At 40.1% G+C, this 22,921-nt stretch overlaps 1 protein-coding gene across 4 annotated transcripts in view; it reads left to right on the forward strand.

The window, feature by feature from the left end:
* Positions 1-22,921, forward strand: part of SH3KBP1 (SH3 domain containing kinase binding protein 1) — a 136,156-nt gene that overhangs the window by 38,183 nt on the left and 75,052 nt on the right. For all 4 annotated transcript variants that reach the window (XM_081001638.1, XM_081001640.1, XM_081001637.1 and 1 more), the window contains exon 3: positions 16,776-16,899. In XM_081001638.1, coding sequence (XP_080857764.1) covers positions 16,776-16,899 — 124 coding nt within the window. The remainder of the gene's footprint in view (positions 1-16,775; positions 16,900-22,921) is intronic.

Genomic DNA, 22,921 nt, shown 5'->3' on the forward strand with positions numbered 1-22,921 from the left:
AGTGCATCTTACACTGCTTTCACTTAAGGAACTGCAGCTTTGAGACACTGCCAGAGCTCTCTCACCGCGTTGCCAAAGCTGGATAACTGAAGCGACTTGCTTATTAGGCTCTGGGAAGGTTGTGGGAAGGCCCTACGAAGCTCCTACGACCTTTCCAGAACCCAGTAAGCAGCCCTCCACCTTGGGGGAGGGCAGTTCTGGCAGTTCCTGGCTTTAGGCAGTTTTGCATTTATGTGTGGCCCCCGGAATCAAATTCCCGAGTAGCATGCAAGCTACCTGTATATGCAAATTGGCAATGAATAACACTTAATGCACTGATTAACATGAAGTTTTTGACATGCAATAGCACTTTTTGGCCTTTTTTGTTTCTGTTTTGTGGAGCAGTTGTAGACCTGCAGACACATTTGGAATACTGGAGAGCAAAGATTTATGCAGAGGGAGAGTGGGTAGATTCTGGTATTTTTCCATTGTGCAGTGACTTCTGCTTGTTACGCCACTGTGTTCTCAGCAAGCAGGACTTTTGCTCCTTTATTGAAAGCATAGCGACATCTGAGTTTAAACACATGTTGCACCATATCATTAAGGAAATGTTCCACAAGCGTTTTCCCATACGGTAACTACAAAGTATATGGTAAGATGGGAAAATATAGTTATTATGAATTGCCTATGGATGAAAATGATTACAAACAAACAAAGGTAAGGATGATATGGTAATAGATAACATCACTGTTTTTCTGTTTTGCAGAAAATGTAAGTGTATAAATGTAAAAGATTGCTAGCACTTTGGCATTAGTTTATGATTCTATATACACAATCTAGTATTCCTCTGATCTTATTTATATATATAAATGTTTTGGGTAGACCGCAGAGCAAGTATGGGTTGACTTCAGTCTTACACAATCTGCTTCTTGATGTTTTCACCTGGAATCCCCACAATGAATTGCTACAATCTAAATTTGCAAAGCAAGAATGCCTACTAAGAGACCGCACAGTTAAAGCTACTACAGTTAAATCTACTACTAAGAGTCCTACAGTTAAAGCTAGTATTAAGTGACCTCCAGTTCTGTTCTCAGGAAGGCAAAAGTAGCTTAATGGAATGGACCAGAGCTTTCCAAACTGTGTGTCACGACACATTAGTGTGTCAGCGGCAGTGTGTAGGTGTGTCGCATGAATGTTCCCCACGTTTCTCCCGGGGCTGGAAAGGGGTTAGTTTAACCTCTGGTTTGCTAGTAAAACTGAATTACTGTGTTGCAAAATGATGCATGTCCAAAAAGTGTGTCACCAACATGAAAAGTTTGGAAAGCTCTGGAATAGACCATAGTCCTCCAAGTCCAGCAGGTGCCAGGTAGTACAGTGCAAAGCCAAAAACCTTTTGTCCACCTCAAGACTAAACATCAGTCAGATGCAGTTGCTGAAAGTTGCCCTATATTTTATTATGGACTTTTTTGGGGGGGGGTGGATATTACATTAGATTGTAATAGGGAATGGGGAGGCCACAAAGCTCTGCTACATATGCAGAAAATTGGTGTTAGGCATTTAGGATCCTGCTTGATGTGATATCAGATAATTCTAAAATATGCAGTTTTGATTGTGAACTTTCTTTGTTTGCACCTTAATTTAGTGAACTTTCTTTTCAGAATCAAAATTAAAAAAAATCCTTCCAGTAGCTCCTTAGAAGAGTAATTACTGTAAGATTTACACACAACATAATGCAGGCTGAGATTCATGGAAAGCAGTAGGAAGGGATTTCTGAATTGGGATAAGCTGAAAGTCTAAGAGAGTGAAAGTTGTTAATTTTACCTTTGATCAATGAGCAGACAGAATTCTGACCTGCACTTTAAAATCCAATTAAGCAGTCTGCATATCGTTGCAAATACTGATAAGTTCTTGGGTCTCTTTTCTGTGGGGAAAACTACTTTAAAGTTGCCTTTACTTAAGTAAGCATTGTGCCTGTGCTCTGTAGTTACAGTATAATCCTCTATTTAATATGGATTTTCATAACAAAGGTAGCAATCTAGGGTACAGCTGTGTATGCTGGCTCAGTCTGGAGAGCATGAGACACTTACTCTCAGGGTCGTGCGTTCGAGCCCCACGTTGGGCAAAAAATTTCATTACAGGCAGTTGGACTATATGACTTTTGTGGTACCTCCCAATTCTATGTTTATGCATTGCTTCTGAGAAGTCTGAAGCGCACAACTATGCAGTAGTTTGTCTCCAGACCCATGTTTAGACTAGCTAGTAAACACTAAACCAGATATCCTTTAATTAAATCCTTCCTTCCTTTCACATCTCCAACAGAATCCACAATTAATTTCATATGGTTAATATAACAATACAGCTTTTACCCAAGTGATATGGTACATGTAATGTTCTCAGCTGATCCAGTCATTCTACACAAATAAAGCAAAGTTGGGCCACATGTCTTTAGCAGGAAAACACTAGATTTCAGAATGTTGTTGCTTGTTTCTCTCTCTCTACAAGTTTCTACAGGGCGGAAATGAGTTCAGAAAACACTGCATCTTGTGCTGCTTGTTAAATTGTTTTAGAGAAGCATAGCAAATGAAGCATGTTAATTGGCAAGGGCACCTGAATTGGGAAGGTGGGCACTTACATCTTTGGGTTGAGTTTAATGAGTACTTATCAAACCAACTGAATAAGGTTTAGATTTTGACTTCAAAATAATTGACCCTTATTTATTTAAATTTACATCCTGAAACTTGAAATCTCAAATTCCCAGAATGTAGTGGCTAGTTTTGATACATTAGGCATTTTGAAAGAAGAAGAATGTGTTGAAACACCTGAACAAACAAAATATTGGAACAAATTCTTAAGCCTACTCTTAAGCTGTTGTTTATGGGGTGAAAAGCCAGTGGAGTGATAGTATCCTGCAGAATTTGCAGCCAGCATTATATCAAGGGTTTCCTCTGCCCACACTTCCAGTTATGTGTGTATTTACCATTGTCTGCTTTGTGTGTCAGAGTGCTGTCATGCCACAAAGGATAAATACCGTATATCGTCATGTGGCTCATGCCACAAAGGATTCATGTATTGACCTAAAATTTTTCATAAAACTACTGTTGAGGAGGAAATTAATAGAATCCCCTTGTTTAAAAATTCTGTTTTGTTCCTTTTCATTTTTCCTTGTTTTAAAGTTTTTCCCGTTGTTTTTCCACATTGTGTCCTTAACCTCACCCTGCCTGTTTATAGCTCTGGTTGAAGCTTTGCTGATGGGAGATGTCATTGTTTTCTACCTTCAGTTTCTTGCTCTTGATAGGGAGGGAGCTGAGTTCATGGCCTTACACCTGCTGCTTGTTAACTGAGGACTTATATTTTGAATATATGGGCAAAGATGTATGGCATCGTGTGCTCTAGGAGAGAGCAGGGAGTGGGAAGTCAGCAAGTGAAGAAATGGGAACTTTCTGAGAGGGAAAAGAGGCAGGCATGGAAGCGAGGATGAAACCAAGGCTGCGCTTTGATCATTAGCTCCTCTGTGGCTTATGAGATACAGATGTAGAACTTGCTTGGGATATGTGCATGGCTTAGTATAACTGCATTGTTTTAAAGCTGCATCTGCCAACTACATTTGACCCGTTCAGGCATTCTAAATCCTTCATGAGCTGGAGAAGAAGGTTGAGTGCACTAGCTCCAAGCATAGCTGTCAACCGTCCCTTATTTGGCGGGAAACTCCCTTATCCCAGCGCCGTGTCCCACTGCTGTCCCTTATTGATGATGTCCCTTAAATTTCCAGGGTTTCAAAGGAAGCAGCTCCTCTCCCTCCCTCCCTCCCTGCCGGCCAGGGAGGAGGCTTGGCTGCGTTGCTCACCCAATAAGGAGTCTAAGAACGACTGGGGGGTGGAGCTTGCATGCCTTGTGCCAATGAAATCGACCACGTTGCCTGGGGACTCGCTTTTGCTCAGCGCTTCCCAGTGGAGAAGTGACGGTGGTTTTCCTTGCTGCATCCCCTTTGCCGGGTTGCTGCGCTGTGGGAACCACCGCTTGAGGCTTCGTTTGGCTGCTGGCTGGGCTTTCTGCCTTTGGCTCAGAGGGGCTCAGAAGTTCAACATACCTGTGCCCGGAAAATCCCTTATTTTGCCTGTTGATCCCTTATTTTCAAGGCTGCTGGTCCCTTATTTTCAAATCTGTAAGTTGACAGCTATGGCACCAAGCCCCTTGCCATCCTTGTTGCTTTCCACAAGGTGGTGGGATAACTTACAAAATAGAGAGCCAGTTCAGCTCTTGTGGACGCCATATGCAATATTGAACCCTGATCTTCCATAGTCAGAGCAGGTGCCTCGCTGCATCTGCTCTCCAAGGGCAGAAGGGTAGTGGTGATAGAGCTTGTACACTTGGTCTTTTTCTCCCTCATTTGCTTGAGGGATTTCAGGGTGCCTGAATACGGCTTTTCCCAAGATGTTATTTCAAAAGCCTATTACTTAAAATTTTTAAAAGGAATTAGATTCAAGTGTTTCAAGCTACTGTACAGTCTTTCGTTTGGAAAGATGTTTTCCTCTAATCTGTCTTGACGCTTGCAGTTACATGGTCTGGAGGGGAAACTGTTCTGTTAAAAGCTACCCTGGATAGAAGAGGAGGCTTGGTAGCTTGTTTAAAACATTTATACCTTGCCTTTCCATAAAATGTCCAAGAAAGCTAACAACATTTTATCAGCTGAGCAGAATCTGTAGCAGTCATCATTGGTTTTTATACCATTAAGCATTCTACAATTATGCCTAGCTAAATTTTAAGATGAAACCCTAGTACAATTCTTCGTTTTGTTATCAGTGTTCAAAATAAGACAGAACCGAGGACAGAGTAGTTTCCTAATAGGGCTAAAATCGAATAGTCAGGTAAAAAGGAACTTTATGCCAGTGTGGTGTAGTGTAGTGGTTAAGAGCGGTAGACTCGTAATCTGGTGAACTGGGTTCGATTCCCTGCTCCTCCACATGCAGCTGCTGGGTGACCTTGGGCTAGTCACACTTCTCTGAAGTCTCTCAGCCCCACTCACCTCACAGAGTGTTTGTTGTGGGGGAGGAAGGGAAAGGAGAATGTTAGCCGCTTTGAGACTCCTTCGGGTAGTGATAAAGCGGGATATCAAATCCAAACTCTTCTAATGCATCATTACCTTTGAAGTTTTACTACTCCCTTGCAATAGGTTGCATTTTTGGTTCCACATACACCTGTTGTCATTGCTTTTTTCCCAGTAGTTTTCCATAATTTAAGATGAATTAATGTACTTCATTTCCAAAAGTAAGGCAATATGTATTTTGGAGCAAGTTCATGCATGTGAACATTAAAATTACCAACATGGCTCTTATTTGAGGATTTTTGTTCTTTTCCTTTTTGTATATTTTTAAAATTTGTTTTTAAAAAGTATAAGCATACAACAAAAAAACAGTTCCAAATCCAAATATCAAGATTGCTCTGAATCTCCTAACTTCCCCCCATCCCTTCCATGGGTCCTAACGGTATTTTTTACAACTGCATATCAATACTTATCCAAATTTTTAATCCTTCTAAATTATCCATACTTTCCATTACTTTACAAGTGTGGTTTAAATCCTGCTAATGTTTTAACCTGTTTACAGTGGTCTCGTGAATAAATTATGAACTTTTCCCATTCCTTGTTAAAGTTCTTGTCTTCTTGATTTCTGAGCTTCCTAGTTAATTTTGCCATTTTGGCATAGTCCATCAACTTGGTTTGCCATTCTTCTCTGGTCGGGGTAGGGGGGGCCTTTGTTCTTGAAGTAACAAGAAATCATTACCCATGACAGTGAGAGTTTGGATTTGATATCCCGCTTTATCACTACCCGAAGGAGTCTCAAAGCGGCTAACATTCTCCTTTCCCTTCCTCCCCCACAACAAACACTCTGTGAGGTAAGTGAGGCTGAGGGACTTCAGAGAGGTGTGAATAGCCCAAGGTCACCCAGCAGCTGCATGTGGAGGAGAGGGGAATCAAAGCCAGTTCCCCAGATTACGAGTCCACTGCTCTTAACCACTACACCACGCTGGCTCTCAGTCAGGTTTCCAAATGTCAGTCACATGATTTATTTATTGATTACATTTGTCTCCTGCCCTTCCTCCAAGGAGCTCAAGGTGGTGGACACAGTTCCCCCACCTTTTACCTTCACAACAGCCTTGTGAGGCAAGTTAGACTGTGTATCAGTGGTTGGTTCAAGAGCTTTAGGGCCTGTGTGTGGATATAAACCTGGGTCTACACCGCACCGACCCCCATGTAATAAAATCATAATGTAATATGATTTTCTTTAGGTGGACTCTAAGACTTGTAAGATTTCAATTTGCTTTTGTTCAGAAGTGTAGGTTCATTTAAAATTATTACTGTTTTGTATGTTCAGCCATTTTTAGAGCTGCGTTAGAATTGTTCTATTGAAATCAATTGTTCTGCCGTTGCTATAATTTTGTTATTGGTAGATTTTATAATGGTTTTATAGTGATTATGTGCCCCCTTGGAAATGCTTTATGTTTTGAAAGGCAGCGTAGAAATCTTCAAAATAAATTTATCAAATATATTTAGGCTGTGATACAACTATTCAAAAGCCATTTAGAGTGGCATTAAAGACGGACTATGAGGCAGCATTTCCATGCCCTATAGCTCTGCTTTGATGTTATTTCTTTTTATGCAGAAAATCTTATCTAATGGTGGAGCTAAAGCAGAGAAGAAACAAGTCGTTCCATGCTGGATTCTTTCATTAAAAACAACAACACAGAACTGAACATTACTGTGTTTATTCCATTTTCTGAATGTGTGTCTGTGTGTATATATATATATGTTGGGGTGTGTGTGTGTACATCTACCCACACCCACACACCCACACCTACTTAGAGAAGGCAAAGCTTCAAAGGAATAATTTCAAAATGCATAAAATCTATTCATATCTTGTGGCTGCAATCTGGAGGGCTGTCAGTAAATGAAAAATATACCACATGTGCAGATGCATGCACAGATGTACAAGTTCTTCACAAGCTACTTACGAATAAGATGTGCTTAATTAGACTTGATTCTAAAGACTTCACTCATATTCCTCTTCCACTGAATGTATAAAAACTAAGTAAATAATGGAGTTTCCAAGTGAATCAAGAATATGCCTCTTAAAGGGACTGATAGCCCAGAGAGAATGATTGGCATGGGAGTGTTGCTGTCGTCTTGAAAGCACATGCGATAGCTCCCTTGCTGACGTTACACAGGTCTTTGGCTGGTTAGGAGCACACCCAGCAATCCTATATATACCACTTTACATCCAGTGGAAGAAAGGTAGTATATAAGTACATAAAATATATAGATCAAATGTTTTGGACTATAAAAGAGGCCAGCAGCAGTACAATTGTTGGCAAAGGCTAGATAGAATCATAGCAAAGCTGAATTAAGTGAAGAACAACTGCTGTTCTGGCAAATTTCTAGCTTGGGATATGGATTCTGAGCAGTCGAGAAAACTTGTTCAGTATGTCTGTTTGAGAAAATGTCAAGAGGCGTACAAGCAGAGTTAACATAAACGTTTCTGACATTAGTCTGTCAAGCTGTAGTGGTTACTTCTATTGTCTAATTTTCAAGTCAAACAGCACATATGGCTCACATAGGGCATGATTTGAATAATAATGTTGCAATCAGTGCTGATCAGATAAAAAACAGGATTCAGGAGCATTTGCAGGAATGGTTGTTTCTTTAGTAGCGGAGACCATGTAAACATATACACTGTAGGTCTAAAAATAGATTTTTGTACGTACTTCCTTTGAAAAAAACAAATCTGAAAAGAGGCTTTAAACCCCCCAGGAGCTGACTCTGATCTTACTGCATTTTGCATATTATAGGATTTCACAGTTTTTTATGTACTTATGTAGGTACAGTGGAATCCCCCCCCCCCCCCCAGGCCTTGCAGCTTTAACCAAATAATGAATGTTTGTATGGTTAGCTCAATATAGCTAAAACAGTAAACTGTTGGAACTATCTGGTTGTTGTTGTTTGAAACAACCTTTAAAAGCTTTATGCTCTGAAAGTAGAATAATCTGTCTAAATGCTGTTTTAGGAGTTGGGGATTGTGTTGTCACTGAGGGAATTTTTAAGAACTGTGTTTGGGTTGGGGGGAAGGAGAAGAAAATGCAGTATAAAAGAAGGAAACCTGAAATGCTGCAGCGTGGGTTTTTGCTTTTGATTATAATTGTGCATTGGAACTCATGAATTTGAACGCCTTGATTGAAAAACCTTGTGGTTAGAGATTACATGAAATTGCAGTGCAGAGGTGGCCTGGACCTGCCGTCTCTTACCAAGTTGCATATTTCATTGTAGGTATGCTACCTAATGTATTACAGATTGCCCATATGCTTGCAAATGATCTCTAGTATCAATCATTGTTTCCTTCTCATCTTGGTTTTAATCTGCTTCAGGCATGGTACATCATAACATTGGCTAGAATTCAAAGAGCCGCTCAATTACTCCTATAGAGAGAGGGGATGCTTTTGAGGACCTTTGAACAAGAGCTTCACATGCTGCGTGGCATGATACTTTTAAAACTATGGGAATTTAACAAAAACTTTGAGTAAAATAGCATGTAATCCGCTACTCAAAGTCTCTCCCTCTCTCCCCCCCCACGTGGTTTATAAAAAAAGTAGCTATTTGAATGTTGGCCGCAATCTTTAATTTGCTATGTAGCCCACTGGTAGCATAGGCTCATACTCTATGTACCCCCCCCCCCCCCGTATATGGGGACGGGACTGAGCTCCTCAATCTTGAGGGGCCCCGCCAGGCCTCCCCGATGTCACACACACGAGGAGCCCTGCAATGCCAGGTGGAACTCAGCACTTCTGACTGGTAGTGCTAATTTAAGATTAGTATTCATCTGTGTTTAATGTAATTTCCGGCATTTCCCCCCCAAACAAAAATTGATTTATTGTAAATAGTATAGCCTGCTTTCCCATAAGATGTCACTAAAAACAACAATAGGATAAAGTAACAGTAAACCGCAAAATGTAAAATGTACTGGTATGTCAATTCTGTGAATCAGCTAAGATGGAAAGTACTGTATTAGAAGGTTTCCCCTATGTAAATAGTTCATAGATATGCTCTCTCAGCCGAAATATAAACAAAAAACCCAGTAGCAGTAGAAAGGAGAACTAACATAGCAACAACAGTGGCAGGCCTAGCAGTACAATCACAGGCCTTGTCCACACCTGCCCTGTGCTCTGTAGGCACGAACCCAAGATTCATTTGCCCCCTCTCTTTCCCCAGCGAAATCCGCTGTTTACCTCTGAATCAGAACAAACACCAGTCTGTAGAAATCTCTGTGGATGTTTGTTATGATTCAGCAGTAAACAGTAGGATGAGCGGAAGTGTGGATGAGCCCATAGTCTCATTCCCAAAGACACTTCCATATTAGCTGTCTACAGAGAGCACCAATCAACATGCGGTGGCTGCAGGTGTCACATAACGTATTCCATGCACTGCCACTCCAATCACAACAATCAGGTCTACACCTAAAAAGTAGAAGGTAGGCTTAGAGAACCCATGGTCTCCCCAGGAGAAGGCTTCAAGCCCCACTGTGGGATAAAAGCTATGTGAAGGAGAACAACCTCGCAAACGGAAGCAAAGGGCGAGGCATTTGAAAAAGGCAGAATGGATGCTAGATCAGCAAACTCATACCCAATGAGCTGTGCCTGGCAGCACTGTGTGAAAGAGGAACGTTTGTAATAGGAAGCAGCAAGCGTGGCTTAGGTCTTATCTTATTACAGAGAATACTCTAACCACACAGCCACAGGAGCAGACAAATGAGAAGAGTGTGATAGAGCTGTTTATATTCTTCCTGTATAGCGAGATTCCCTCCTTTCTCCCCTTGCCAACCACATGCACCATGGAGCTGCAGCTAAGTGGAACTGTACATGTACAAATGCCTAAGTGATCCCATAGCTACCTAGCGATGGACAATCAGGAGAAAAGATTGGGAGCACACACACACCTACTAGGCAGAGGGAGCACACCTGTAGGCTCGTTCTGATAGCTGCCTGCCTCGTTTGGAACTTTGGATAGCTTTATTTTCCTCTGTACTCAGCTATCCATACGCGCCCCCCCCCCATGTTCAGTTGGTTGGCTGTAAGCAGCTCCTGATAGTTGTATCAGTAGTCGCCCTCCCCCTATCCACCATTGAGTCATAGAATTGTAGAGTTAGAAGGGACCACAAGGCTCATCTAGTCCAAGCATCTCAGCTTCTGCATGCCAGCTTCATATAATACCATGTGGGACTGTGAACTCTTGTGAACCTGTCTCCTTGGGTGCAGCAGACCCTGGGAACTGCACCCACATCTCTAGCAGCCCCTCCTAAGCAACAGCACCACACTTAGCCCACACAGAGCATACTGAGCCACATTTTATATTGGCTGTGTTAGGTGTGGTGCAGAACATAGGAAGCTCCTGTTGCTAGGAGTAGAAGGATCAGGGAGTTTTGCATTTGTGGGCTCTCGGGTACTAAGCTCTTTAATGTCACACAAGACAGTTTCTTCTCACCAGATGTGAGTTTTCCATCTGAGGTACACAGCGGGTTGGAAAATGCTATTTATGTGTGTGCAAGCCTTTCGAAGTTGGTGGGCTGCTTGCAGCTAGATCAGAGCACAAAAAAATGAGAAGCTGCACTTGGGTAAACTTCCGCTGACTTCCTCTGTTGTAGAACTTCTAAATAATGTGTGCTGTGCTATACTTCACCTGTGCCTCTTGTTAATATTTGAAATTAAACAGATCTGCTGTAAGAAATCAGCAAGTTGGATGTTTATACAATAGGCCTCTTTTCCAGGCATAAGCAGAGAAAAGCTAAAAGATAAGTGAACTTCAGGGCGGTGTCCTGGAAGAGGAGGGTGCTATTCGTTCAAATGCACTGCATAACATGTTTTGAAAACCAGTTTTGTATTTTCCTATGCAGCCTGGTACTCTGAAGAATATGCTTTTGAAATAGGAGAACTTGTAATTGTGAAAAACATTTTATCAAAATATAGCAAAAGTGGTTTTTCATTATTGCTGTACTCACCCTACCATTATCTAGACGCAGCTAGATCACCACCCACCTTTGATTGCTTTGATATCAGTTTTCTTGAAGTAATTCCCTAAATCATTTGAAGAAGTTAACTGTATCCTAGTCACTAGGACATAGTGAGAGAGAAATAAGGGCTTAACATAACATGCCACTATCACTTACCTTGGGGAAAGATTGCATATTGTAGCTAATGAATATTGTCAGAGTCAAAAAATCTACATGGCTTATTCAAGTTTTGAAGCAGAGGTTGGATGCTTTTAGTTGAGATTCCTGCATTGCAGGAAATTGGACTAGATGATATACAGGGACGCTTCCAACTCTGCAAATTTATGAATACTAGCACACTACTGCACACCATTTCTTAATTCAGTCATGTCAGTGGGGTAGTTTTTTGTTTTTACATTTTTGCTTTAAAACATCAGTCAATTAAGTCTGATGTTAAGGTATACATATGACCGTAATTGATTCTAGACCAGGGTTAGGCAACCTAAGGCCCGGGGGCCGGATGCGGCCCAATTGCCTTCTCAATCCAGCCCGCGGATGGTCCGGGAATTAGCGTGTTTTTACATGAGTAGAATGTGTCCTTTTATTTAAAATGCATCTCTGGGTTATTTGTGGGGCATAGGAATTTGTTCATTTCCCCCCAAAAAATATAGTTCGGCCCACCACATGATCTGAGGGTTTTTTCAGCCCACGGCTGAAAAAAGTTGCTGCCCCTGTCCTAGACTATCATTTCTGCATTTCTTAGGCCAGGCTTTGGGTAGCAGACTCTTCTGCATTTTGCACATTTGGCACTATTCATTTGTTAGTTTCTATTCTGTTTTTCCCCCTGACAGCCGCAACAGTTGACATTTTCTGAATTGGAAAGTTAAGTGCTATGGCTGCAACAAAAATGTCTAAAAATAATTTTCTGAATTCTGAAATAGTTTTCTAAAGAGCTGAAGTGGTTTTGCAAAACAGCTTCTAAATAGAGAACTGCAGGTACTTCTGTTTCTGAGTTTGGCATAGACCTGGGAGGGGAACAGAGTTAGATTGTATCTCAATAGATTTGTCAAGTGAAAACTTTTTTAAAAATTCTCTGATAACAATAAGTGAAATCTGTTATGTTCTGAGCAACTGATTGTTCTGGAACATGGAGAAACTCGGGATAAAGGAATTTGGCATTCTTGTATTGTAGGAGCCTCATTTGTGCAGGCTTCTTAAGTAAGTTGGAACTGTAGAGCACTCAGATCACTTGCAGAGACAGTTTGTAAAAGCATCATTTCTGAAAAGATGCAATTATGGAGGGTGAAGAAAAGTATACACCAGGGTAGGATTATTATAGAGAACTTTTAAAGGGGGAAATGAAATACACGGTAATGTTTAGAAACAATGGTTTCAAGGGGAAAACGGGAAGGAAGAAGGTATTTTAACAGGAAAGGACAGAAACCTTGTACTTTGTGGAGAAACACCACAGTGCCTGAAGCAGAAAAGATCACATGAAAAACATTGTTTGCGTATGACATGGATGAAGAAGTTAGGAAGATCTTACAAAACATTTAGCACTAATGAGAGAGCGTATATCAGCTTGCTCCAATTCAAAATGTAATTTAGAAGTCTTGTCTGCTGATTCCATAAATTTGCCAACTCCGGTACAGATTATTTGTGTAGAAGGCCACATTCCTTCAAGGGTAGTGGATGGGGCCAGAGCCAAAGGTGAGCAGGGTTCATTCCCCTCCCTCTCTGCCACTTCCTTGTTGTTTTCTGTGAGTGAAGCAGGTACATTGCTCTTCTTGAACTAATGGCTTGCAGAGGGTTTTTATAATTTTGCTAATGGTCCCATGCAGTCCTAGGGCTATAGATTGTTCATACCTATTCTATACCTTTAAATCTGTGGTCCTAATGTGATTTAATGAGAATAGTGTCCAGGACTAAATTCACTTTTCATTGAAGTGCATTATAGGTGATTCAGTGGTGCTATGGAGCATGCTCAAAGAAAGAAACTCTGTCTGCCCCATTCATTCACCATCTTACCCAGTGCATTCAGAGCTCATTTCTTTGAGAAGTTTGAAGCCAATTTTTACCTGAGCTGCTGAACTGGCAGTATGTGAAAGGAACAATTTCATTTTGGAATAACACTAGCATGTAGGCCTCTGTCTTTACCTTTACTGGTGTCTGCTGTTCTCCAGAAACCTTGAGGTCCTACTAGATTCACATTAAAAACACAACACACCAGCTCTTTCATTTTTGCTTTTTTCCTTACCCTCCATTAGCTGCTATGTCATTACAGTGTAGTAAAATGCAGTGTAGGAGCTTCCAGAGCTTGCAGTAATTCTATAAATTATTCACATTAATTTAACTTGTGGATTTGTTCCAAAGGACTGCATATTTCCATTTGAGTTGCTGTTCTGCTACCCAAATGTTTATAGCTCCCACCTCCCTTGGTTAAACAAGAATGATGATAAAATAACCAGAAATCTTCATTCACTCTGACAAAAGCAATGCAACACATCATTAAATGTCACATTATCCTCTAGTCAAGCTTGTTTATATCATGTTCTTCATGAGATTTCCTAGTGTTTCATGATGCTTTATTCTACATGAGTGAGATGCTGATAATGAAAGCTGAATGTATCCCAGATTTCTGTGGCTCTCTTACAATAGAACTATATAGTATATGTTAAGCCTGGCTCCTGTGTTGAATGACTTCCCTTATGGGCTGGAGAAGAGTGTCTTTTGGGTTTCCTTGGTATTGGGCCTAGTGATGTCCCCAAGCCTGAATTTAGTTTGAAAGCATAAGAGACACAGTAGTTCTCCCGTAACATAGGAATCAGTTGTGTTGAATATGACTAGAATTGTCAGTATTTCCCCCCCTTGAATTGTTTTAACCAAAATCATTGAAAAAACTGACACATCTGAACAGATCTGTTGAAGTTCCCCATTATCTGGTTCAGAAAAGATTGAGCACTTGAGCACAGAGCTTCTAGGAAGCTTTCAGAACATAGGAGCTCAGCCCTTCACCCCTTTCTAGTATCTAGCCGGGCTCTGATCTGGGTAGGTGATTACATGAGCCTCCATCTCTTCATGAGTAGATTTGTGTGTGAATAGCTGGGCACTATACCAGTGGCCCTAAAACTCATGCCTGGCACACCGTCTCCTCAGTCCCTGCAGCAGACGAGGAGGCGCAAATGTTGTCCTCTCTTTAGAAGCTCATTCTGATTTATTAATAATATTTGTATCCTCTTTGGCTTTGATATTTGCTGGGAATTGGGATTTCTAAGTTGTTGTTTACCTTATTACTTTGCACTGAGCTAACCATTATGGGCGTCAGTCCCATAATATATAAGCCTCTACTTGTGTAAAAAGCCTATCACAGCATTGACAATTGCAAAGTTTCCTGGATTTTTACTGTGCAAAAATCATAGTGTGAATTTGCTGTAAGAAAAAAACCTTTATTTATTTATGTAAAGGTAAAGGTGAAGGGACCCCTGACCATTAGGTCCAGTCGTGACCGACTCTGGGGTTGCGACGCTCATCTCGCTTTATTGGCCGAGGGAGCTGGCCTACAGCTTCTGGGTCATGTGGCCAGCATGACTAAGCCGCTTCCGGTAAACCAGAACAGCGCATGGAAACACCGTTTACCTTCCTGCCAGAGCGGTACCTATTTATCTACTTGCACTTTGACGTGCTTTTGAACTGCTAGGTTGGCAGAAGCAGGAACTGAGCAATGGGAGCTCACCCTGTCGTGGGGATTCGAACTGCCGACCTTCTGATCAGCAAGTCCTAGGCTCTGTGGTTTAACCCACAGTGCCACCCGCGTCCCATTTATTTATTTATGTATATGTAAAAGATATAAATACAAATTTTGAACTGGTGTTGGGAATAATAGATTAATAATCTACACAAGACTAACAGAACATTTAGACAAAGATCAGAAAAGAAAATAACATGTTGACAGTTTGGTTTAAGGTTTTATTACAGGTAACTCTGAATCCTCCCCCCCCCCCCTGGTTATTTCCTTATTAATGGTTGTTGGGTTTGTTTTTTGCTTTCCCTCTGTAGCAGATTAATTTGATCATCAGGGTGCTGAGTTTCCAGTCCGAAGAAGAGGAAATATTTTGATAGAAGGGAAGTTGTGTCTTTAGACACAGTAGCTAAAAATAGGTATTCTGCTTTTGAATGCCCTGGAATAAATTCTGAAAACAATCCATGATTGTTAGAAATAATTATTTAACAAAATTGCTAGTCTTCTCTTGTTTACCCCACCCTGTAAGCTATCTACCACTTTCAGAAGAGGTTAGTTTACCATTTACCATTGTCAAGCAGTTAATCTATAAAATTAATTCATTACTCATTAAACTTCAAGATTACACTTCTGAAATTTCGAATCTGTACTATGTACATAACTAAAGCTTGTTAAATTTGGAGATTTCAGGTCAGTTTGTCAGAATTTTGGAGATAGGGATAATTTAGGAACCTAGCTTTCACATTTAGACTACCCTGTACAGTTTTGAGGGTTTTCTCTAGCTGAAAATGTCTCCAGGAAAAACTTAAGTATTGTTGGAGAAAGGCCCCTGCCTTGTCCACAGAATTGCTATGTGCTCATAGGAAAATACCATTTTCCATTGACCAAGAGTCCATTGGAACGGATTTTAGAGCTCTGTTTATTGAGGTCTCTTATTTCTGCTTTCAGAGCAATAAGTGTTGCCTCATAGGTCAAGGCTATAATAAAAATATTATAATCAGTTTTGTGATTTTGGAACTTTCAGTGTCAAAGGCAAGTAAAGTTTTAGGAATAGCACTCTTAAGTAGAACATTAAACTTCATGTCATTGCTCACAATCTATAATCTGGTTGGAATCTACCAACAGTGAAGTTTCAGATTATTGACGGCATAGCATGTTTCATTGCTTTCATTTATAGTGTATTGCGTAACCAACCGGAGGTATACCAGGAAATTACCATGAGCAGGAAAAGTCTAATTTGGCTGCAGTCATAGCTTTGCGAGGTGGGACACAATTTGAGGGCACAAATAAGTCAATGAAGGGTGGCCTTGGGAACAGGGTAGAAATATTTTAAGAAAATATCCATAGTTTATTCATGTGCTTCTACACCTTCTGCCTACCAACCAGGAACAGGTTTGGGGTTGTTGTTTTTTTGTTATAACACACAAATATCAATCTTTCCCCAAACTGAGTTGTTCCAGCTTTTATAAGACCATTTCTGGCGTGCATATGTAGTAAATGTGCAGACAGACTTTGAACCTTGAAGTTGTTAAGTTTCATTGCAAAGGCAGCTTTCTGTTTGTTTTGGGTGCTTCTACAAGTTTTTTAAAACTGGGCTGTATAAGTGTGATAATCAGCGATCCATGGGATAATGCAGCCTTCCCTAATCTGCCCTCTTCCTGTTTTGTCTTGTATTACTTGCAGTTACTCATTCATTTAGATTTTACATAATTTTATTAGTATTTGCATAAATGCTTTTCACCTTGCTTTATTGCATTTTAATGTTTCTTTTTATTATTTGTTGAATAATATTTTTTTCCTTTTTAAAAAGGAAATGCTTTTTAAAGAAAAAATCAGCATTTTAAATTAAACTATTTCAGTTAAACTAATTTGGGTTGGAGTTTAACTTATATTGTTGTTAACTTGTGTTACTTTTAGTCTGTCATTGCTTTGTTTTGTAATGCTCTGGGGCCTAGGTTCAGAGTTCATACCTAAACATTCTAAATAGTTCTTCCCTCTTTCTTTCTTTGTTTCTGTTTCTTATACAGGAAATAAAAAAAGAAGCAAAGAAGGAAGGTCCTGTCATCAAAGTACCAGAAAAGTCTGTACATGATGTTTCCAATGGAAGTCCTTTACTGTTGTCTGAGACAATTATTAGAGCCTCCAAAAAAGGTAATATATTTTAAATTATGGTAAAAGCTCCAGGGTAAATGGTATTTGGAATGTTTCCAACCATAAAATTATACACTGGACAAATGTGTATACATTAAGGGTGGAAAAAGTTATCAGATGGGCAAACAGGTTTATGAAAGCCAATTCAAACATTCAGTCACTGTGTCTTCCCATCTGAGGATATCACTCTCTTATCAAGTACAGAATTACTTGTGTTTCTTTAACCAAAGAGCTTCATTATTGAGTGCAATTATTTTAACAAGGAGCAGCTCGTTATAGGTAGATTTATGGCAACATAGGGCTTGTCAACACCAGAGTTTAGTGTCCTTCTGAAGCTACTTGTGTCTTTCTTTTAATTTCGTTTTGGTGGTATCTACACATCTTCCTACTCCAAGTGGCAGCTTGCACTCCTCCCCCCCCCCCCAATTCAGCCTTTTCCAATTTGCAGATAATCCAATAAGGAAAGAAAATCCAATATAAAAGTGCATGCTATCCAACTGTGGATGTGCTGAAGCACATTGTGTGGCCAGGTTTCTTTATGTGTGTTGCTTCTGTCAGCTCAAAGGATGCAGTGTGCCTTTCTCCATTGGTTGTTGCTGAAGGCACATTTGCAGTATTTTTTTTCTAAAACAGCTCTTTTGCACAGAACAGCTCAAATAACCAACTTACCACACCATACTAAGTTCATAATTGGTGAGTGACTGTTTATAGCTATCTAGAAAAGCACAGTAAATGCTTCGGTAGTTAATTGTGCAAAGTAGGCAATGCTGGTTATATACATTTTACATTACCCACATATATTATCCATATATATATATGTTTTGGAAACGTGCTGAGTTTATTATCTCAGTACCAGTTTTCCCCTTCCTTTTCTTGCATCGTAGTATGATGAAATAAACAGGATATTCTTGAATATAGTTAGGTCCATGCAACAGCTTAAAAACTTGATCCTGCTAAATAGAATATGTTTTGATTGCTTGAAAGGAAACATGCAGTTTTGACATAGTTGTGTCATTGGGTTGCCTTGCCAGTTATGCTCTCCAGAGAGTGTGGAATCATTCAAGGATTTTTATTTCAAGAACAAATGTTGTATTTTTTACCTTGGAGGCTTACCAGCTTCTGTTTCTTATCTCAAAGCCAAGTCCTTGGTGACTATGAAACTTTGAAATGTGCTATTCATGGCACAAACTGCCTGTTTGTGTCAAAATCTTCCTGGAAACTAAGGGAAAAAAACCTACCAGAAACCAGTACAGTGGTACCTCGGTTTAAGAACTTAATTCGTTCTGGAGGTCCGTTCTTAACCTGAAACTGTTCTTAACCTGAGGTACCACTTTAGCTAATGGGGCCTGCCGCTGCGCCACCGCCGTGCAATTTCTGTTCTTATCCTGAAGCAAAGTTCTTAAACTGAGGTACTATTTCTGGGTTAGTGGAGTCTGTAACCTGAAGCCTCTGTAACCCGAGATACCACTGTATTAGGCTATTGAGCCACCAATCAAAGGAAACTCAACCCAAAGGACTGAATCCAGGCAGTCTGTGAAACCAACAATCATCCTATATACGTAAGCAACTAGCAGCATCATACCCGGCATTGCTCAGGAATTCTAAGGATCAATGCAGTCAGAAAGGTTCAGTCCACCATCTTGATTCAAAATGGCATCCAGTTGTATCCTAACTTAGATGAAAACCTGATCATGAAACTCCGGAACCATCATGCAAAATTTGCTTATATCTTATCAAACACATAGCAAGCAAACAACTTCCCAAAATGTATAGTAGATAGAATATTATATAATGAGAGGAATTAAACATAGCATTAAGCGAAAGTCCCTCCCCCCACCAAAAAAACCACCTCTGTTGCAGAATATGATTGGATTTAGTTAGACAAGGGGATAAAATCCATAAAGTATTGCAGATAAGTAGGTGATCTATGGCAGATTAGAAAGAACAAGACAGTACTTAGAAGTCCTATTAGTTACCTATATAAGGTCCCAGGTAGGAGAATCGTGTTGGGGGAAAAGAAAACAAAAAACAACAACCCCTAAACCATGTGATATGAGATGTTTGATGAAGATGTACAGTACTAGAATATATGCCCTGAAAACCAAAGATTCTGATACATTTTGCCTGTGGAATTTTTGCATTATCTTTTCGGTGTTCTAAAAGACTTGGCATTGTGTTTTTTGGGTTACGCTTGTGCAAGTAATAGAAGGCTCCATATGGTCTGTGGCAGCTGGGCCTCTGTTATCTGGGGCACTAAAATGGAAAGGAAGTACATCCTGTTACAACTTCTAAATCCTAGCAATTTTTAATAGTGTTTTGGTATGCCTGGGCTTGTACTAACCATTTAATTTTTAATGTCTCCTGCAAGTTCACTTTTATGTAAGAGATTTTTAAATGTCACAGTATGTCAGAAAGCAAATGAAAGCTGGATAAACAGGAAAATTGACTATTCTAAATCATTGTACTAAGACTTGTACAAGGTAGAAAAATGATGAGGAAATGAAATGTAGCATGGTATCAAAGGTGCTTTTAAAAAACGATGGGTCAAGCCTCCTGACTCCTTGCAACTTCAACATGGGGTCCTGATAGTTTGGACCCAGACTGTTTTAAGGATTGACTCATCATTCCCATTTCTGGTCTGTGCCAGCTGTATATGGAAGTTTGCTTGGGACACTATACTTCTGTTGGTGCAGCACCATACTGTTGACTTGTGTTAATCTTGTGGTCTAGTAAGACCCCTAGGTCTTTTTCTTACATACTGCTGGCAAGCCAGGTGTCCCCTATCTTATCTGTGCAGCTGGTTCTTCCTGCCTAAGTGTAGAACCTTACAGTTGTCCCCATTGTAATTCATTTTGTTGGTTTTTGCCTGGTTCTCCTGTCTCTTAACATTAAGCATGAATCCTCATTCTGTCTTAAGTGGCATTGGCCACCCCTCCCAATTTGATGTCATCTGCAAATTTGATGAGCATACCCTCAATTCCTTAATCCAAGTTATTTATAAAGATGTTGAACAACAACGGACCCAGGACAAAACCCTACAGCACCCCACTTGTCACTTTTTTCCAGAATAACGAGGGACCATTAGTGAGCACTATTTGGGTTTGGCAAGTCAAGCAACTTCAAATCAACCTAACGCTTATCTCGTCCAGTCTACATTTGCCAGCTTCTCTGCAGGAATATCATGGGAGACATTGTCAACAGCCTTACTGAAATCAAGATACATTATGTCCCTCAGCATTTCCCTGATCCATCAAGTTCATAAGGCACTGGAGATTTGAATTTATGCAAAGTAGCTAGATGTTCCCTTACCACCTCTTCCTATCTTGGGCTTCAGCTTCCTCTTTGCATCATTTATTAGTAAAAAATATATAGGACACTCTTTGACCTTAATCACCTCTCTAGAGTCTAGCAGATAAGACTCAAAATGATGTCCCACTTATCTCTCCTCTGTATTCAAATTAATGTAAAGCTGATAGCTCTGGCCCTCTTTTTCAATTTTATTGATCTTCAGGCTGAAGGAGCAGCCGGGTCATTTGCAGGTCTTTTCATTCTTGGAGGAATTTAAAGAATGCTACACACCTGACATGGCCATGATTCTTTGGTTTGATTTCTGTTAATGTGTTTCAATGCTGAACACAGAGAGAGAAGTTTGAAAAGTTTTTGGAATTTCATTTCCAGTTTTAAACCCGAGGGTAGGCCACTTGCATCAGTACTCTGGAGCATCTGCTCTGCCTGTTTTGTAATTTATAGGCATAAAATGATGGCGATGAGAATGAGAGCCAGAGACACAGATCAACAATCTCATCTTTGTAGAGCTGGCAAGTTACATTCTGTTCCTGTAATGAGTTGCAATGAGGAAACTGTTAAGGAGAAGTGGATCACTTTCTCTTACCAGACTTGTGGCCACTGTGAATGTTGCATGAGAGATGAGATTAAACTTGAAATGTCTGTGTCAGGACACTGAGGGTTCTATCCAGCCAAGAAGTTCCTCCAGCTCAAGTACTTTTGTCTGTGGCAACAGAACTTCCCTCTCCTCTCCTTGTGCATCCCCTAAATATGTCCTGGGGAACATTTAGGTGGCATGTGGGGAGAGGAGGGGGAGCAGGAAAAATAGCCTGGGCTATTGGAACTGTTTAGATGCATACTAGCCTAAGAAACTAAAAGTCAATTCAACGGCCCATTCATGGAGCAGCCAGCCGTGTAGTTTACAGTGGAGAGAGACAGTGGACTGGAAGGTGCTTGTTAGAGAGAACCAACTGAGGGAATAAATGCACACACACGGGAAACCATTTATAGCCAAAGACGGCAGTTTCTTGGTAGGTGAAAATGGATTCCAGTATCTGGGACAGAAGGGAGGAAAGGCTGATATGGGACAATGTATTTGATAAAACATGTATAGGATGGGGGGGGGGGGGCGGAGCGGAGAAAACAACCATTATAGACAGGTTCCAAAGAAATTGAGACATTTCCGTTACATTCCTGTATATTGTTTAGATTTGGGCTTTTGCTGTTTGACTTTTTAAAAATCCTAAACCCATATTTCTAGGATGCATTATAAAAATTCAGGGCATTTGTTTATGAAAGCTTTTAAATGACATCCATAATCTAAACAAGAGAGAGAGAGCGCAAATGGTATTTCCTTTTTAAGTAATAAAATAAGTGACTCTTAATTGGTTTTATGTCATCACGTCTTCACTACAGCCAAATTATGCTTTCCTTCTAACCCATGAAGCAATTGGTGATTACTCCATTAATGGCAAATGCATTGTGTTCAGCCATGTACAGTAATATATGATCTTATGTACTTGCAATAAAAAAATGTGTTTATTCAGAAAATGGAATGTACAGGTTTATGATATGCAGCATACCAATTCAGTAATTTTTTAATAATTATGATGGAGCCACTATTTTTCCCTTGGGCAACATATGCTTTCCTCCCTTTCTAAGCTGTGAAGCTGATCCTAACTCTGAGCTAGGGGATTGTCATGTGGCCTCCTCCTTTACAGTGGCTGCCCCCTTGTGGTAGACCATGTACAATAATTAGAACAGTAATTTTCTCTCTCTCTCCTGTATAGTGAGCATCATGGAGAATGCAGGTTAGAACAGCAAGGCAAAATGTCTTTTTACTGGAAAAAGTTTGCATTTGTGGTAAGATGTGAAGAGGGGCTATGTCAACCTCTCTGGGGCCCTTCATGCTCACACATTCATATTAAGCCATAGTTTGGCTTAGCATTTTCTCTGAGCCAACTTGAGTGTATGATCATATATTATTGTGCAAATGTTTTGATTCCAGTTCCTAATAAGCTGTTCCTTTTCTATGAACAATAGTTGTAACAAGTGCTTTTATCTAGAAAAATACATGCTGGTAGTCACCATGATGTTGGTACAGTAAGTGCCACACTTTTTAACAACAACGACAATGCTGGTACTGCGTGCCCTTGAGTACCCCCTGGGGAAAAAACACTGGTTGTAACAGTTATCTTTCTCTGTTCTGAAGAATAAGATAGTTTAACTATGAATGAGACTTCCAGGATTTTCTAAAGTCATTTGGAAACTTGCTCTAGATTTAAATGCATGCAAGTTATCTGAGTTGAGGACGTGCACATTTTACTGTGTTAGTGTATGCTACAGCATGTTACACCAAGCAGCTTGTTTGGATAAAAGGTAACAATGCAGATAATCCCACACCTCTTGGTTGTTTTTAGGGATAGCCTCATTTCTGTATGGCCCTGAGGTATTCCATAACCATTTGCTTCCCTCATGGTTAATTTTAAGTGGCAGATGTTCAATAACATAATGAAATCACTGCTCTATTGGTTTACAAAGCCCAATGTTGTGTCATAATGATTCATTTATCTTGATGCCAAATACAATGCAGTACTCTGCTTATATATGTATTTGCGCAGATAGCTTGTCTGTTCTAGGCTTTGTTCTTTATGGATAACACCTTCATATATATTTTTAGGGAAAAAATTAAACTGCTCAGTCAGAAAATTCTCCCAGTGGTATTCAAATAAAATTG

The sequence above is a fragment of the Podarcis pityusensis genome (genome assembly GCF_964106645.2).
Source record: "Podarcis pityusensis genome assembly, chromosome: 4".
Lineage (NCBI taxonomy): Eukaryota > Metazoa > Chordata > Lepidosauria > Squamata > Lacertidae > Podarcis > Podarcis pityusensis.